Source organism: Neolamprologus brichardi, chromosome 10 (genome assembly GCF_056152115.1).
Source record: "Neolamprologus brichardi isolate AB-2024 chromosome 10, ASM5615211v1, whole genome shotgun sequence".
NCBI classification, from domain to species: Eukaryota; Metazoa; Chordata; class Actinopteri; order Cichliformes; family Cichlidae; genus Neolamprologus; species Neolamprologus brichardi.
In genome coordinates, this window is record NC_142113.1 from 20,409,278 (window position 1) to 20,427,009 (window position 17,732).

The 17,732-nt window shown below is 40.2% G+C and overlaps 1 protein-coding gene across 1 annotated transcript; it reads left to right on the forward strand.

Annotated features, from left to right (window-relative positions):
- The first annotated feature begins 9,630 nt into the window (after positions 1-9,630).
- On the forward strand, positions 9,631-17,242 carry LOC102783389 (serine protease FAM111A-like). The gene is made up of 4 exons (XM_087846882.1): positions 9,631-9,767; positions 12,394-12,464; positions 13,984-14,099; positions 14,837-17,242. The coding sequence occupies exons 3-4, from the start codon at positions 14,058-14,060 to the stop codon at positions 16,685-16,687; spliced, it is 1,893 nt and encodes a 630-aa protein (XP_087703008.1). The 5' UTR covers positions 9,631-9,767; positions 12,394-12,464; positions 13,984-14,057; the 3' UTR covers positions 16,688-17,242.
- Positions 17,243-17,732: the final 490 nt, after the last annotated feature.

Consider the following 17,732-nt stretch of genomic DNA (forward strand, 5'->3'; position numbering starts at 1 on the left):
GGAGACGTCCCGGCGTCTTGCTACGTTAAGGGCTCCGTTGCAACGTAACAGGTGTGCAGTCAGCAGAGTTCACGTCGTTCCGTCAGGAAACGTCTTTTTTTAGGGCCCGAGCACTGAGAGTACGAAGGCCCTATTGTATCTGCTCCGTTTATTATTATTATTATTATTTTGAGGGCCTAAACATGCTCAAAAACTCATGAAATTTTGCACACGCGTCAGGTCTGGTGAAAATTTACGTATTTTAATGTCCTCAGACATGGACAGGGAAAATTGGCTCAGTAGCGCCACCCAGAAAAGGAGAGGGATTTGGTCATATAAACTTCATATTTGGACAGTGCCAACTACACACCTGGGCCATGTTAAATTGCGGAGCTTTTGAGTTTTCACAATACGGTGAGGCGGTGGCGCCACGGCGAATTTCAATGACTCGCCATGAAAATCTTATTGCCTCTCATTCTATCATACATTGTCCGATCTGGACCAAAGAGCACACATATGATAAGGCTCCACCCCTGAACATATTTCAACTACCATATTTGACATCAAGGACAGCGCCACCTAGTGGGAACAGGAAATGTCATGTTTTACACTTTGGGATACAGTATTGTGATGGGTGACATCTGCAGCCTCAAATTTCTCCAGGAAAGCCTTAAGGAGTTGGTCTTGGGTTACAGTGAAAACTGTGACTTTTCGCGAAAGGGTGTGACCCCTGAAGCATGGCGAACTTTGACGTCTCGCTATGAAGAAACAGAATAGTATAACTCAATGAAATCCAGTCTGATCAGTACCAAACTTTAAAGGCATGATGTCAGACCCGCCCTGAACAGATTGATGTGCCCATTGTCAGGAATACGCAGAGCGCCACCTAGTGGCAACAGGAAATGTCATGGCTTTAATTTTGTTGCACTGATTTTCACAGGTTCATCGTGGCCACCTCAAAAGCGGTGAATATCACCATCAGTCCTTCATGATGCTTCAGTGAGAAAATTGTGACTTTAAACTGAACGGCGCACCCTGGTTCACCATGAAAAATGAAGTGGTTTTTGAGGGGCTTGGAAAGTTTAAAAAGTCTTGAAATTTGGCCCACACCTTGTAACGTGCGGTGGAGATGAAGCCAGCCGCGGAGGTGTGCAGGTGGATAGCGAATGAGCAACAGCTTCTGACTTTCCAAAAAGTACTCATTTATTTACAATATCAAAAATAAAAGTGCTACCTCTACCACACATTACTAAAGAGCACACTAGTCCGCGTACACACGGGAGCATCCATTACAGGAGGAGTGCGAAGAAGAAAACAAAAAGGGGGTGACACACCAGTCATGAGACAGGAGGCGCCACCATGTGGTGATACACTACATTACAATAGCAACTGTTACATAGTCCCCCCTGGTGAGAAAAAGGCTGTCCTCAGCCGTACACAGCTGAAAAAGCACACACCACACCTAACAGTACCCTATACATAGAGGTTACAGCTAAGATTGGTGCACACACACAGGGCAAAAGACCATTTAAAAATGAAATTGGTGAAGAAAAGACGAATATGTACAGTGGAAAATCAGTTTTCTTAGTTTTTCACTTTTTTTTCCTTTTTTTTTTAAAAGTAAACGCCAAGAATGAACCTTAACGCAATAAAGAGCCATAAAACTGGATTAAGTAGAGCAAACAGAAACATCTACATATCATGACTCAAAATAGCAATGCAACAAGACAGCATCAAAGAGGTTTAACCAAAACATTTCACTTCAGATCAAGCCTGGTGAGAAAAAGGCTGTCCTCAGCCGTACCCAGGTAACCCTCCTCCCGCTACCCCCTTTCACTATACATAGCTACTTTAGGTAGTAAGCAGGCTGTGGAGGAATTGTTATACAGCATCGGTACAGTCAATACAATCAACACAATCAATAAACAAAATTAGTGATTCAAGCAAACAATACAGAACAGTCAGTGTTACTGGCTACTCATCCTCTTGAGGTTGTCCTAGACAAGCGAAAAACAGTCAAAAATACAACACATCCCGTTGCTTAAATCAGTACAACAGAAAACCAAACCAAAAGCCTCTCACGGGCTGTGGTGACGAGGGTACAGTGGAACAGAACAGGTAATCATCCCTTACGAACAGAATAATTACATCACATACATCTTGCATGAAACCAACCCTCAGTCAACCTTAAGATCGTCCATATGATAACGGTTAGTCCACCTGGTACCCGTCCAACCAGCGGTCATTACGGGGCACCGGCGGGGTTCGTTGGGGAGATGGCCGCTCTCCCGGCTCTCCCGGCTCTCCCGTAGCTCCATGATCCAGACACTTCAGCAGGCTCTTCTGTAGCTCCAGCGAAGCCTGTAAGCAAACTCGTGCCTTCACGACCTCAGCTCCCAAGTTTACCACTTCAAGGTTGAGGTAAAGAGGTGTAGAGTGAGGGATGATGTACTTTGTCAGGCCAGGCGCCTCAGCATCCGGGTCGCAGCCATCCTCCTCACTCCTCGTGTCTGCGTGGGACGCCATTTTAAAAGTGTGGAAACAACTCGCTCCCACAAAAGTTATAGCGAAGTGAAAAGAGCGTTCACACACAGTACCTAAGCGCATATATCAGTCAGACCGAGAACGTCCATGCACACTCTGATGCTTCAATGCTTTACACAAAACAACACGTCCCTCTGAATAAACACTGAGTCAAAGTCACTGCCGCATTAGCCTTAGCTTTAGCGCCGCCGATGTGACGGTCCAACAGCACTGAGTTGGTGGTCCGACGGACCGTACAGTTACCCACGGAGTACTCTCCCTCGGTAGGCGAGCGTGTCAAGCGATGGGTCGGTGGTCTCCCACGCCTGCAAATATCGTTGAAATCGCGGGGAGTCAGCTCCTTCTTTTTCTTTCTCCCAAGCGGAGCAGCGGCACACCGCGGTATCCAGAAATTAGTCGGGTCCCACCTGAGCTGAGGCTGCGGCCATGGCTGGGGAAAACGTCCGAGCGTCCGCAAAAGTGGGGGGATTTCCGAGACAGTTCACGTGCTAGAAGAGAAGAATCCTCGGCGGGATACAAAAATCGTCTGAAGTCCAAGGGGAAAAAGTTCGGGCGCCAGTTGTAACGTGCGGTGGAGATGAAGCCAGCCGCGGAGGTGTGCAGGTGGATAGCGAATGAGCAACAGCTTCTGACTTTCCAAAAAGTACTCATTTATTTACAATATCAAAAATAAAAGTGCTACCTCTACCACACATTACTAAAGAGCACACTAGTCCGCGTACACACGGGAGCATCCATTACAGGAGGAGTGCGAAGAAGAAAACAAAAAGGGGGTGACACACCAGTCATGAGACAGGAGGCGCCACCATGTGGTGATACACTACATTACAATAGCAACTGTTACAACCTCCAATGTGATGAGGGCTTTCTTGTTATGTGATCATTTTCCTTGAATAGCTTAAAAGCTTAAAATTTCAAAACATCAGCCCCTGCTCTGTGTTTTGTGTATGAGTCTGAAACCTGGTAAGCTTATAGAAGATTTAAAGATGTACAAAAAAGTCTCTTGGAGGAATATGCCAAATCCTACAGGAAGTCGGCCATTTTAAGATTAATGTGTAATTTTGGCAACATTTTCCCCTCTTTTCAGGCAATGTTCTTTGACGAACTCCTCCAAGGGATTTCATCAGATTGATGTGATCTCCGGTGTGTGGAATCTAAAGACCTTTGTGATGTTAATTTGCGAAGCTTTTTATGTTCAGGGAAACGGGGTGGTCATGGCGGCACGTGGAGTTTCAATCACTCGCCAAAAAGCAGTAATCTGCTGTCACTCAAAAACACAATGTCCAATCTCTCCCAAAGGTCGCAGGGATGATGAGACTCAAGCTCGGAAATGTTAGTTATGTCATTTGTCAGTAATGGTTACAGCGCCACCTAGTGGGAGGACTATAATCATGATTGAATGAGATGAAATGTTAGCTGGTGGTTAAATGCATGAATTCCATCAATGTGACATCAGATCGGACGTGCTGGTTTTAGGTGTTGGGCGTGGCTCGACGCGATGGGGTGCGAGGGCCCTCATAACGCTGCTTGCAGCTTTAATTATTATTATTAAAATGTTGTACTCTTGATTTCAAACATGGTATCTTGGAAATTGTCTGTAATATATATTTATAGAATCCTAAATGTTGATGACAATTTTTTACTTTTTACAATACGCGAGAGAGTATATCTTGTGTTTTTCATGGTTGAACATTTAACTCGTTGGAAAGACCTCCAAAGTTATATATTTTGCTAAACTAAACCCACAATACCACTGAAAAATACTGCAATTTCTAACGTAAAGAAAACTATTTATGCACTTACAATTGTTAGGAAAGGAGTACAACAGAGGAAAAGCTGGTTTGGAGACAACCTCTAGATCTGAGTTAGAGGGAGAAGGATGAGAGAAGGATGAGATGGTTTGGATACAAAGGATATTGAATATGAAGCAGGAGGTAAAGATGTGGGACCACAGAGAAGATTTGTGGATGCAATGAAGGAGGACGTCCAAAAGTTTGGTGTGACAGAAAAGGTAGCTAGAGATAAGGTAGAATGTATTTGTGTGAGTGAGTGTTCAGTGAGACTAGAAAAGAGCTATACAAGTGCCAGCCCATTCACGATTTGGTGTTTATAATATTGAGCAGATATTGCCACAGGTTTACTCCTGTAGCAGTCCACTGTGTCTGAAGAACAGAGGCAGAAATGTTTGCAGTGATGATGGATTCAGTATCACACAGAACAAAGTTGCATGTTGGATTTGTAAAAGATCAAAAAAACAAAAACTGTTTAATGAAGATTAATAATTCTTAAGGAGACAATGACACATTTTTGAACACATCTACTGGAAATTACTTAAGTTGCACTGACTGCTAATCAGTAGCGGTTTTAGATACGGGCGACACGGGCAGTTGCTCGTGTCATCAAGTTTTTTTGATGCCGCCCCCCACCACGATGCCGCCCGTGGTGGGGGGCGGCATCAAAAAAACTTCAAAAAAAATAAAAAATGCTCGTACTCATGCTGCCCCGACGTCAACCAGCGCATATTGGGAATATCACAGGCACCGATCGGCTTTCTATCGCCCATTTCCTGGGAGTAAGGGCGCCCTTCGTTTGCGAGTTGCGCCTGCTGCTTGCGGCGCAGAGAGGAGAGGGCGGGGCGGTGGGGGATTTTCTGACCGGCTGGAGCAGCATCTAATAACCAACTCGCAAAGTAAAACAAAATAAAAAACAAACCAATAAACACGAAAACACCAGACATTATGATACAGACTTATAATTTGCACCGATGTTTTTTCGAAATTCTATACACGAAAAGTGAGCGCGAGAGCCCTCGGTGCGCTTGCTGCTGAAGTCAAAGTAAACTTTATTGTCATCTCCACAGTCCAGTATATAGAGAGACGAGACGACGAGGCTCCAGTTACAACTGTGCAAATAAACAAACAATAAATATAAGAAGAGTAAGGAAATAAATATACACTTTAGTACCAGGGGTAAAGGGATCAATAACAATTTTAAATTTTAAATTTACAGTCTGATGATTTAAAGTCTCACAAACAACCCGTCAAAAGGGGAGGGGGGCTTGCTGCTTCCAAATAGAGCACATTTCATTCATAATGTTGTAAATTCAAGCCCATTATGTATTCATGATTTGAATCCTGGGTTGTTTGAAATCCCAGAAATACACCTTAGACAAAGTGAACCTGTGAACTATAAGGTGTAGGTCTGTTAGGTTATGTTGTGGTGATCCTCGAGTTGGGGGATGGGTGTTCATACTGGAGTGCAAAATTAAAACCAATGGAAGATGGACAAGAAAAGTTCAAAGCCATCATGTCTTCAGTTTAGAAAAAAGAGAAAAGAAGAGGAAGAGAAACGAGCAAAAGATACAGGTAAGCAGATGTGTCATTGGATAATGGCAGGTCATGTATCCTGAAACAATCAGAATCAGAATACTTTATTAATCCCTAAGGAAATTATGTGGGTTACAGTTGCTCCAAGAAGAAATGGTAAAAATAGTAACAGTAACAGACTAAACTCCAAACAATACATTATGTTACAGATTTTAATATTAATTAGTCATTGTCAATTGTTGATTTGTCCTGTTCTCATTGTATGACAAATTATGATGGCTGTTTGGTAGCCGTTTGCATACTATGCATACTCTCTCTCTCTTCATATGTGTATATGTGTGTGTACAACAGTTTTATGTTAATGTATAATCCTTAATATGTTTTGTGTGTGTGTGTGTGTGTGGGGGGGGGGGGGGGGGGGGCGCCAGAGGGAGTGTTCGCCCAGGGCGCCAAACAGGCTAGGACCGCCACTGCTCCTTGGCCAAACATGCACCATGGTGTGGTCTTTCATTGCTTGTGACTTCTTGATGTTGGTAAATAAGATAATTAAAAAATACCACATTACATATAATTAGATTAAATTGCTGCACATTTGGCAGACTAAAATTTTCAGATTAATTAAACAAATATTTTATAACATTATGTGAAGAGTCATGTGGAAGTTTCTCTAAAGTTATTTATTGATATTTATATTATGAAAGCAGTTTTTTTTGGTTTTTTTTTTTGACATTTTAGGTTTTTTCCCATTATAAGATAAAATAAACACGCACAAAACAAAAGCAAATAAAAGCTTTTGTATAATATACATATGATTTTGCTTTTGTCACCTTATGGTCTGAGAAATACGTATTTGACTTTTTTATTTGGCACACTGCAGTATAATGTTGTAAAGCGCACCTTTTTTTTTTTTTAAACTTAGTGGATATTATACATGGTTATGCTCAGGATATGTCAGCCCATTTCTACTGGAAATGCCTTTTGGTTAAACTTTCAGCAAGGAATTTGCATTTGCACTGTTAAATGTTTATATAGCTTTAATGCATATAAAAACAGCTACTTGTTCAAGTAAAAGGAATGGATGGGGGGGGGGGGGTTTACGCTAGTAAAGTTGTGGAGTTGTATTTTGTCTCGCAGAAATTATATCGTCAGTTATATCGCCGGTTCGATCCCCGAGCTCTCTGTCCTGGTCGTTGTGTCCTTGGGCAAGACACTTCACCTACCGCCTACTGGTGTTGGCCAGAGGGGCCGATGGCGCGATATGGCAGCCTCGCTTCTGTCAGTCTGCCCCAGGGCAGCTGTGGCTACAACCGTAGCTTGCCTCCACCAGTGTGTGAATGTGAGAGTGAATGAATAGTGGCATTGTAAAGCGCTTTGGGTGCCTTGAAAAGCGCTATATAAATCCAATCCATTATTATTATTATTATTATATCGTTATCGCAAATTTTCAAATGTATATTGTGATATTTATTTTTGGCCATATCGCCCTGCCCTAGTTGGCTGTATCCCAATTCAGGGTCTGCAGCCTTAAAGTACGCAGCCTCAACGATCCCCAAGGGCTGCGTACTTAAAGACCGCACTGGTGTCAAGCCAGCCTCCAATTCCAGCATTGCAGTCAAGCCAGCCTCTACTTTGTTTTACCTTCCCTGTGTATTCAAAGCATTATGGCAAAAGATGTGGAAACCTGATTTCAAAATAAATGCTCCTGAAGCATAACTCGTAAATAAAAGCCAACTTCCAGTAAATTAAGAGCACGTTCACAAATATCAATTAGTCTTATTTGCACACTCTAATGTTGGATACAAATGACATACCCTAGTATTCTAGTAGCAACATGTCAATATTAAAGCCATCTACTTTTGGATTTCAAAGTAAAAGCCCTCTGAATGTTTATTTTTGAACTACTCTTTCAATTAATTCAGAATGGAAAATTCACGTTTCCACAGACTAGTTGCAGTCTATATTGACAGTATACAACCCCATAGTGATACCATGTCAATATCAATCATCATTGTCATTCCCTATGTAGCCAGTGTATCAGAGAAACTCAGGAGGGTTTTCTCCAAGCATGACATCCCGGTGTACTTCAGACCCAGCAACACACTCAGACAAAAACTGGTTCACCCGAAAGACAAAACGCCAAAACACAGACTTAACAATGTGGTGTATGCCGTACAGTGCAGCGAGGAATGCCCAGACCTCTACATTGGAGAGACCAAACAGCCACTTCACAAGCGCATGGCACATCACAGAAGAGCGACCTCCACAGGACAAGATTCAGCTGTCCATCTGCATCTTAAGGATAAAGGACACTCTTTCGAGGATGCCAATGTTCACATTTTGGACAGAGAGGACAGATGGTTTGAAAGAGGAGTGAAAGAAGCCATCTATGTCCACTGTGAGCGACCATCTTTGAACAGAGGCGGTGGTTTACGACACCAACTCTCTGCCATCTATAATCCAGTTTTGAGATCCCTTCCCAGACGCCTTAAGGCCCACTCACACCCTGGGCCATCTGACCTCAGGAATTCGCATGATAAGGTGGGGCCAGGTTTCACAATGAACTCACCCGAAACTCTGGCTGATTGGGACCCACACCCAGTTCCACACCTTGGCTCAGGCGGTTAGAGGATCATCAGGGGGTCCTTTTGTCCCTCTGTGGGGGGACACTCCCACTAGGGTTATATCTGGGACTCTCCACCATTTGACCTTAGAACTGAAGAAGCCTCTCGGATGAGAGGTGAAACGTCTTCAAGTAACTTAAAGAAGTCCAGACGCTTTTCTTTGCAAGCTCCTTTGACATCAATCATTCTTATTTTCCCTTTCAAAATAATGGCCCTTTCAAATTGACCATATATCGGTGTGCGTTTTCAACGACTTCAGAAAGCTATAAAATGAAAAAATGCTGTTTCCACAGAATAATTACTATCTATATTGACAGTATTCCATCCCACAGTGATACCAGGTTAATCTCAAGTCATTATGATTTTGCCTTTCAAAATAAGAACCCTTTGACATACGGGAAATAATCGTTCAATGACTTGTGATTTCTCTAAAAAGACAAATTCTTGTTTCCACAGGATAATTTTAATCTGGGTCAAGAGTATGCCAACCCACAATGATACCATATCAATTTCAAGTCAGTCTGATTTTGCCTCCCAAATTAATGACCTGTTGAAATTGCCCATTTAAGACCTAACTTTCAGTGATTTCAGAATGCTTTAAAAAGGAAAATTGCTGTTTCCACAGGGTAATTCCACTTTAGATCAACAGTATACAGCCCCACAGTGATACCATATCAATGAATCCATTTTAGATTCATTGATATGGTATCAATGAAACAGGATTTTTTTCTATTTAGAGCATTTTGAAATCGTTAGAAGAGTAAGTCAATTATGGGCAATTTCAAATTTCTGTGGTTAGTGTTGATATAAAATGCAACTAGTCTTTGTAAATATGACTTTTGCTTTTAAGAGCATTCTGAAGTCATTGAAAGAGTAGTTCAAAAATGAAAATTCACAGGGCTTTTACTAAATAAGATTTCCTTGATATTGACAGGGCGCTATTAGGGTACAATGTTGTGTCATGTAGATCTAACATTAGAGTTTGTAAACAAGCCTAAATTATATGTTATTATGTTATTAACATATCTGTTAATTCACTTGAAGTTGGCTTTTATTTTGAAATCCGGTTTCCACATCCATTCCCGTAATAATTTGAATACACAGGGAACAGAAAACAAACTGGAGGCTGGCTTGACTGCAAGTCTCGAATTGCAGGCTGGCTTGACACAAGTGCTTCAAGCGGGCCATCACTTGGAAACACCCATTAGAGCAACTGGGCGCGGTTGTGACAGTAGCAAACAGTTCCATTTAATCCGCCGGAGTGGCCAGTTGCAGGCTGTTGCTTTCCTTACTTGAGGTAAGTTGAAGTTTTAGAAATAACTTTTTACCTCTTTTTCTCCACAAAGGATTCTGCTTCATAATAGGTGCTCATGTAGTGTGTTGCCGGTGTTGTGCCAAAAAGTGATCGCCTGCCAAAAACTGATCTCATATGTCTGTTTTTTATGTGTAATATCTTTACGTATGTTGGTATTCGGTTAGTATTCAGTGATCAGGGTTTACAAATGGGTTATATATAAAGTATATAAATTACCTGTTTTTCAAGTATCTTTATAACTCTGTGTTACTTACATTATAACCAATCCGGTCCTTTTTGTCCACTTTAAATATGTTTACAGAACTATTGTTATATTTGTTCCAATTTCTGCTGACCTCATGGCCAGATTACTCTTTAAAAAGAGATTTTTAACGTCAGTGAGATTTTTCTTAACTGCGTAAATAAAGGCTATATAAAAATCACTACTAAAAACTGATTGCGCCTTGTACCTTTTTACGGGAATGTTGCTTGTTGTTTAAGATGACTTGATATAATTCATAAGGGATACATTTGAAATATGTTCCAAATATTATAGAGCAACAAGTTATTTATAGCAGTTTACATATGAGTAATCAGTTTTTGGCAGGCGATCACTTTTTGGCACAACACCTGGATTGTCATGGCTGTGTGAGGGCAGGCAGAAATGGTGGACCCAAGAGTAGAACTCACGGAGGCAAAGTTAACTTGTAGATACTCAGCTTTATTACTGGTTGCAGGCAAAACAGAAAACTGGCTAAACTGGACATGCGACTAAATAGAACAGGCAGACAAAGCACACAGTGAAGGATAAGGGTGAGTAGACAATGTAACAGAGAGCAAAGGAAAACACAGGGCTTATATACACAGGGGAGTAATCAGGGAATGGGAAAAAGGAGGGAGACACAACTGGGAGAGATTAGGGCTAACGAGACAGGAGGCAAGTAAAACTAAACACACTGACATCAGACATGAACCTTGAAAGTAAAACAGGAAACAAGAAACAATTTACAAAGACGCAGACTTGACACTTGAACTAAATCTAGAATAATAATCAAAATAGAACCACAACATGAATCATAATACAGAAATATACCAAAATATAAGAAATTGAAAAAGCTGGATAAAAATGACCCAGAAATATGACAGGGATTAGTTTTTATAACATTTGAGAGTTACTTTACCGCTTTTTTGTTGTTGTTTGTTTGTTTGTTTATTTGTTTGTTTTTTAAATGTGTGTGCGTGTGTGGAGTCCTGCCTGTGCCCCTCAACAATAACATCTAACTGATAATCACAATTTTGCTAAATAAAAGGATCTGGCTTGCATCAGTCACATGATTACCATAATCAAATGATCACCCTTGAGGGCAGAGCACGTTTGTTACGAGCCGGGGACGAGCTCGCAAAGAGCATGCGCATTCATTGCCGCCTGGGTGGTGCAAAGCTGTAGGGGAAAGAAACAAATTAATTGGGACATATATGCAGACTGAGGCAAAGGAAACCAGTAAGTAGGGTGTACAGCGTACACTATAGTCCAGGGGTGCGAAAGTCCAGTCTTGGTGAGTTACTGTCCTGCAGCTTTTAGATGCATCCCTACTCCAACACAGCTGAAAAACATGGCCTGATTACGTCTTCAGCATGCCATCAACTTTGGTAAATGCATACAAATGCGGCCTCAGGAGGATCCAGCCCATGAATTTGGACACCCATAGTCTATAGCACACAGGAGTATTTGGTTATTATGTAAACCTTGGTAAGTTGTCTTGTGGCAACTGACGAACTGAAATGCATGAGCATGCTGTGTGTGCAACAGCACGACAAACATTATCTGTCTTTTTATTAACTTCACAAGTATTGTAGGTCATTGCTGCTAGCTAACTGGGAAAGGGAGTCATGGGTCTGTAGCTTTGTCCACCGTTTTAGGGAACATTTAGTTTTAAAGTAGGGCTTTTCCCTGCCTTTCTTATATATTTCTTATATATATTAAGGCTTATATTTCACTAAAAACTATCTAATATGCATGTCACATAATTATGGATTATAATTATGATATTAAAATAACACTGTATTTTAAAGAAAAAAATTAAGATTCAGATTATTTGGGATTTATATTTCAAATATGACAAAATGCTGATTTTTACAACAGCAAAATTGTTGTATTTCTACATTAACACATTTAACAAGCTTTCTGCCTGCACAGAGTGAATAGAAAAATAAACTGAATAATCAGAAATACATTATTTTATATTTATTACTCAATTTCTTTATTCGTATTACTTTATTATTACACCACTAGGAATTAATAATAACAGAAGGATTCTGGATCAGCACTTTGATGCAAACTCATTGCCATAGTATACACAGTATTCTGGAGAAGGTATAAAATGTCACTGTATGTGTGTTTGTGCATGCTTGTTTTATGTATATAGAACTTTTTTTTCTGTTGTTAATTCCCTACCCTATGAATTATTTTACCCTATGAATATTCTGGTTTCAGTTTATTTCCAGAGGTTTTTTATATCTGTTGCATTATGAGTCCAAGTGCTGTCACCAATCTTTGCATTTTATTATTATTTCATAACACTTGTATAATCAAATACCATCTCTTCAATGGACTTTTTAATGTCTACAGTCTCAGATCAATACAGTCCAGCACTATCAGCAGCAGGAGCAGCAGCAACCCCTCAACAGTAACCCCATCAGGTAAAACATATGCCATGTTTGCCCTGATGATAATGATATAATATGATTCTGGTCCTGCCCCGATCTTGTTCTGCTTAATCTGAACAAGCCTCTTTATTTAAAAAAAAAAAAAAAGGTCAGTGATCACTGTCAGCCTCTCGCAGTTTTTATTAGCACAGTTCATCGGCAGCATGTTTTAAAGCTCAGTTTTTAAACCTTAACTACAGCCCAGACCATACAGCAGTACATTAATGACTAACCTCATATTGTAGATGGATTATCTCAGTTATTCTCCTGACTGAAGTATAGTCCTGCATATTGTCTTTAAATCTTTTTAGAGCAGATCTTTTTTTTTGTACAGATTTGGGATTTTCTGTTTATGTCATTGCTGTAATCACCCTCATTGGTTCTACTGTGTTTTTTTTTTTCCTCTGTTTTAAGTACGACCCTTCCTGCCAAACGGAGAGAAGAGTCCTAAACGAAGTGCCTCATCTCCCATCGAATGTGTTTGATATGCGGTTCATTACTCGTACTCTTTGTTTTAATAATTTAGCTTCTAGGTTTTGGTGTTTCCTTGTTATTTGGTTAGCGATCAAGCAAGTCCACATTATTGTTTTAATTTGTTTTTAACTGTAATTCAAGGTAGCTTTTTTTAGCCTATTTAGATCTTTATAAAGTCACATTTAAGAATTATGGGTGTGATTTAATGCAAACCAATTTTTACAACTCCTGTAGTCTATTTCTTGTTCTATGTATTTGTTTATATCTCATTGACATGAATATGGGCTCAAATTGTGGTCATAAATAAATCAGGATTTGTATGTGTAAATAGAATTTGTGTATGTGTAAAACAGATTTGTGTGTGGAGTTAGCCAAAAAATATGTGTGAAACTCTGCACTCAAGTTTCAAGTTACAAGTACAAATTTTGACCCCATTTTTCTTCCTTCCAATCAGAGAACAAATGGGTTTAGCTATTGTAGGGGTGCTTGAAGGGAATAAATGCAACACGTTCTCACTCCCTAAGCGTAATATTTTACGCTAGGTGACAAATCGTCAACATTTTACGCTTTCGGGTACCCAACACGTTCCTAAATGACGAGATTGGAAAAATGACAAAACATGAGAAGCGTTTGGACTCAATCTACACATGTTCGTTCATTTTCTTAAAATCGCTTTGGAAAACATTCTTTTATGTCATTACAGTGCTGGTTAAGGCTTGGAATAAGGTCATGATTAGGGTTAGGGATAAGGTTAGGTTAGGTTTAGGGCTGGAATACATGGCTGGAACGTCTATTACCGCGGGACCGTCATTCCACTGCAATTCAGCCATAACCCGGCGCGTACCATAAGAACGCGGAAGGTCACCTTTCGCGTTCCTCACGAACGTCGCGGTACGTGACAAAACGTCGCCATGCTACGCCCCAGGAGTGAGAATGGGCTGAACAAATGCCCTTTTACATGCCAGCTCAGCATTTTCCTTCATCACCACGAAGGAAAACAGTCTGTGGTGGTCCAAGTTTTGTGATTTCTGTGTCACAGGTTTAAGTGCTTAATACAGGGACCTCCAGAGCCTTTTCAACAGCGCTGCGGATGAATTCACGAATTCACCTGGAATGATGGCGAGCAGAAATGAAGTACCAAGAGACACCTTTGAGGTGCTGATTTTCTCCTATAATCAAATTTGTATTTGCCTTGGTTAGTATAAACCATCACAGATGAATTTGCTTACTGGTATGTTTAAATTTGCCGCTTACAGTGTACATACAATAGGCTGTAAAAAACAAACTCAGTGGGACCCTTGATCATCAGTTTGAGACAAAGTGAGTCAAACTTAAAGTCAGAAAGCATAAACCATTGACTCCATTTCATTTGCTTTGGTGCAAATAAGAGTGGTGCACTGGAGAAGCAACATCAAGACCACTCCCAAAAACTAAACTGTTTTACAAGCAGTGGCCACAGATTTTTATCCATGTGAATTCATCTTTCTGGAAGAACTTGAGTGCCTTTATATCCCGAATGCCACTGCAGGTACCATTTGCTGATAGTAGCGGTGGCAAAAAGCAAAACTAGATTAAGAATCAGTCTGAAGGGACAAGGTGAGAGTGATGGTCTGTGGCAGCCATTCAGTGTTGGGGGTTGACATGTTGTTACTTCAAGAACTCAATGCACTCCCACCTCTTGAGTTTAAAACCTGTTGTCAATGTCTCATTCATTCTTTTCTGTGTTGGAAATGAATAAAACACTCACACATTTTTAGGCATTTCAATTAAAGATTTGATTTAGATGTCTTTAATAACGCAAAGTGACGTAAGAGGATGGTATTGTTTGAGTATCTGCTTGAATAGAATAAGGTTCTACTGTAAGTTATGAGAGAACTTTTTTTTTCCCCTAGGAAGAGGAGCCTCATCTGACTCATTCTTTTGACTGGAGTTACATGAAGAACAAATCTAAATATACCTGCAGTCAAGCGCAAACTATTGAGGACTGCCTGAAGAAAAGTCCAAAGTTCAAAGCAGTTGCAGAAAAGCAGGAGGGCAAAGAGCTTGTTATTGTAAGAAATGGGAAAGCGATAGCTTCACACTTTCCATGCAGATTAATTAAAGATGAATGTCTGATTCTGAAGTTTGTGAAAGCTGTGGAGAACTCACAGGAACCAGTTAGTGGCTCTGGTTATCCCTACACTAGTGGACGATCTAGCAAGCTTGTGATATTTCATGTGGTGACAAGGGGAGGTCAAGATGTTGTCAAAATCCTGAAAAATCCAGCAGTAAAAAAAGAAATGCAGGAACTTACTGTTTACGCATACAAAAATGAAACGGTAACGCAAGCTCTACAAAGAGATGGTCGTTTTCTCAGCACAGTGTTCACTAAGAACTGTGTGCTCTCTAACACAAGCACTGAAGTGGAAACGGAGATGTGCATTTTGGTCGATGACCTTGATGATGAAACTTTCAAGATCATAATCGACAAGTCCAATCCACCAGCAAGTCAGCCTGGCAGTCTTGATGATGCTTACGTGGTGCAGAGTGAATCTCAGACAAGTGAATCTGGTGGTAATGAGGAGCTTTCACAGCAGACTGACCCAGTCAAGTCAGAGACTGACAACACAATAGGAAAAAAAACGGATCTCTGTGGAAATATGGCTCCAGGAAACCAACTGTCTTATTTAAAAAAGCTGCAAGATGATTTGTCTGCACAGTTTAACATTTTGGTAAAAGGCAAGAAAGCTAAAGTTCCTAAGGTTTCCCGCATCCAGAATCTTTTCCGTCAGGAGTTTGGGAGCAATGCTAAAAGATGTCAAGATGTGAAAACAATGAAGAAGCTCATGGAACTCAGTAATTCTGTTTGTCAAGTGAGAATAAATGGGAAACCACGTGGAAGTGGTTTCCTCCTGTTTGGCAATTTTGTCCTCACAAATGCCCATGTTATTAAAGGTTCCTGTAATGATAGCGGCCGGCTTAATGAGAAGGTTGCTGTGACTTTCTCTTTTGAAAGTTTGGAGGAGAAAGATGGCCTGATAGATGTGAAAGAGGTTGTTGGTATTGAATATATTCCGGAAGTGTCAGGGACTGACTGGGCTTTGTTAAAGCTCAGTGCTGATCAGACGTTGCCTGATTGTCTCTTAAAACACAGTGGATTCGTTCGCCACAGTGGTGGAATTTGTATTATTGGATATCCAGGTGAAAGTGTAAAAAAAATTGATGTCTGTTTGGTTGTTTCACAAGAGAACCGTAAACAGGTTGCAGAGAGGCACTGGAAAGACAATCAAGACTGTGTTCAACTTCTTGCTGGTCGTTTCTTCGAAAATGTTGCAGTTGATGTTCAACAGCACAAACAACTTCTGACTTACGAGTCTTGTTTATATGATGGCTCCTCTGGCTCTCCTGTCTTTAACGAGGATGGCAATGTTGTTGCAATGCATACAGGAGGGTATCCATACTTTGATGCAAAGGGTCAAAAGCAAGGTGTCATAGAGTTTGGGTATCCTTTTATCAACATAATTGGACACATCATTATTCAGATGGTGGAGAGAGAAAAGTTTGATGTGTTGAAGGAATGCCTCGCTTGCAAATGCGATCAACAGCAAGACTTATTGGTTGGTGTGAAAAACCACTTTGAGAGCAGAAATCTCACCAAGTTTAAAGATGTAGTCAACAGTTCAGTGGCTGTAGATGACGAGATTTTGAAGGCTTTCTTTGAATTCTTGTTTTCACCTGAGCCCATGGAGTACACAGAAGGTTAACTCCAGACAGAAGATAATGTGAGGACAGTTTGGGTAGTTGTCATTTTTAATAAGTCAGGACACTTTTTTAAAAAAAAAGCTTTTTGCCTTACTATTTGTGTTAGTATTATACACACTTTTGTTAAACTGCCGCATCATGTATCATAAATAATCATAATAATAATAAATACATCCTGATTCTGTGTTTTTAAGGTGCAGGTAAAACAACTGGCCTTCCAACCTTTTGTCCTGTTAAATGTGAAGAAACTAAGAGACCTTGCTCTGTTGCTAAAGAGCTCAAATGATATGGATGTGATAAATATCATGTTGAGGTTGATCATTTTTTTTGTGACATTTACACAGTACAGGCTCTAATAAGTCTGGTTTACACTTATACCCTTTGTACTGTTTTTTATGTTGTTTTTTTTCTCTTTTTTGTGCATGCTTTATTTAAAATTTAAAATCAACTGTGGCTGAATATATATGGAGGTTCGTCAAATGCTTCAAAATATAATTCTTTGTCAATATTTTCAATATGACCAGTTTAAACTGAATAAATACGAATAAATACCATGTATCTGCTTTTCATGTTTGTTTGTGGGGGGATTTTCTTTGTAGTTGTTTTGTTTTGTTTTTTCCCAAATCATGATTTTGTTGTTTTGGGGTTTTTTTTCAAATTCAGTCTTTTTTTCTTTTTTTTTCTTTTTTTTTTTGCCTGTCCCGTTTGGTTCTTTTGCCATCAGAATTATTGTCTGAAGGTAAAGAAAGATGCCCAATGGATTTACTTTACCAAATTGACCATCCCAGCCTTGCCGTAATGGTCTATTTGATTCACCTTTTATTGTTTATTTTATTTTTTATTTTCACTTGCTAGATACGGGACAAACTTGAATGAGGAAAAGAAAAGGGAGAAAGGAAGGGAGGCGGGGGGGGGGGGGGGGGGGACAGCGGAGTAGAAGGATGGGGATAAAGGGCAAAAAAACAAAAACCAACTAAATAACCAGACAAAACAAAAAATACATATATCAATCACCTGTTGAGAAAGAAAACAAGCAGAAGAAAACGA

Bases quoted from the DNA above. Each gene is read 5' to 3' on its own strand.
- LOC102783389 (XM_087846882.1), top strand. From the start codon at position 14,058: ATGATGGCGAGCAGAAATGAAGTACCAAGAGACACCTTTGAG. The intron at 14,100-14,836 runs GTGCTGATTTTC...TTTTTCCCCTAG, and splicing joins TACCAAGAGACACCTTTGAG to GAAGAGGAGCCTCATCTGAC.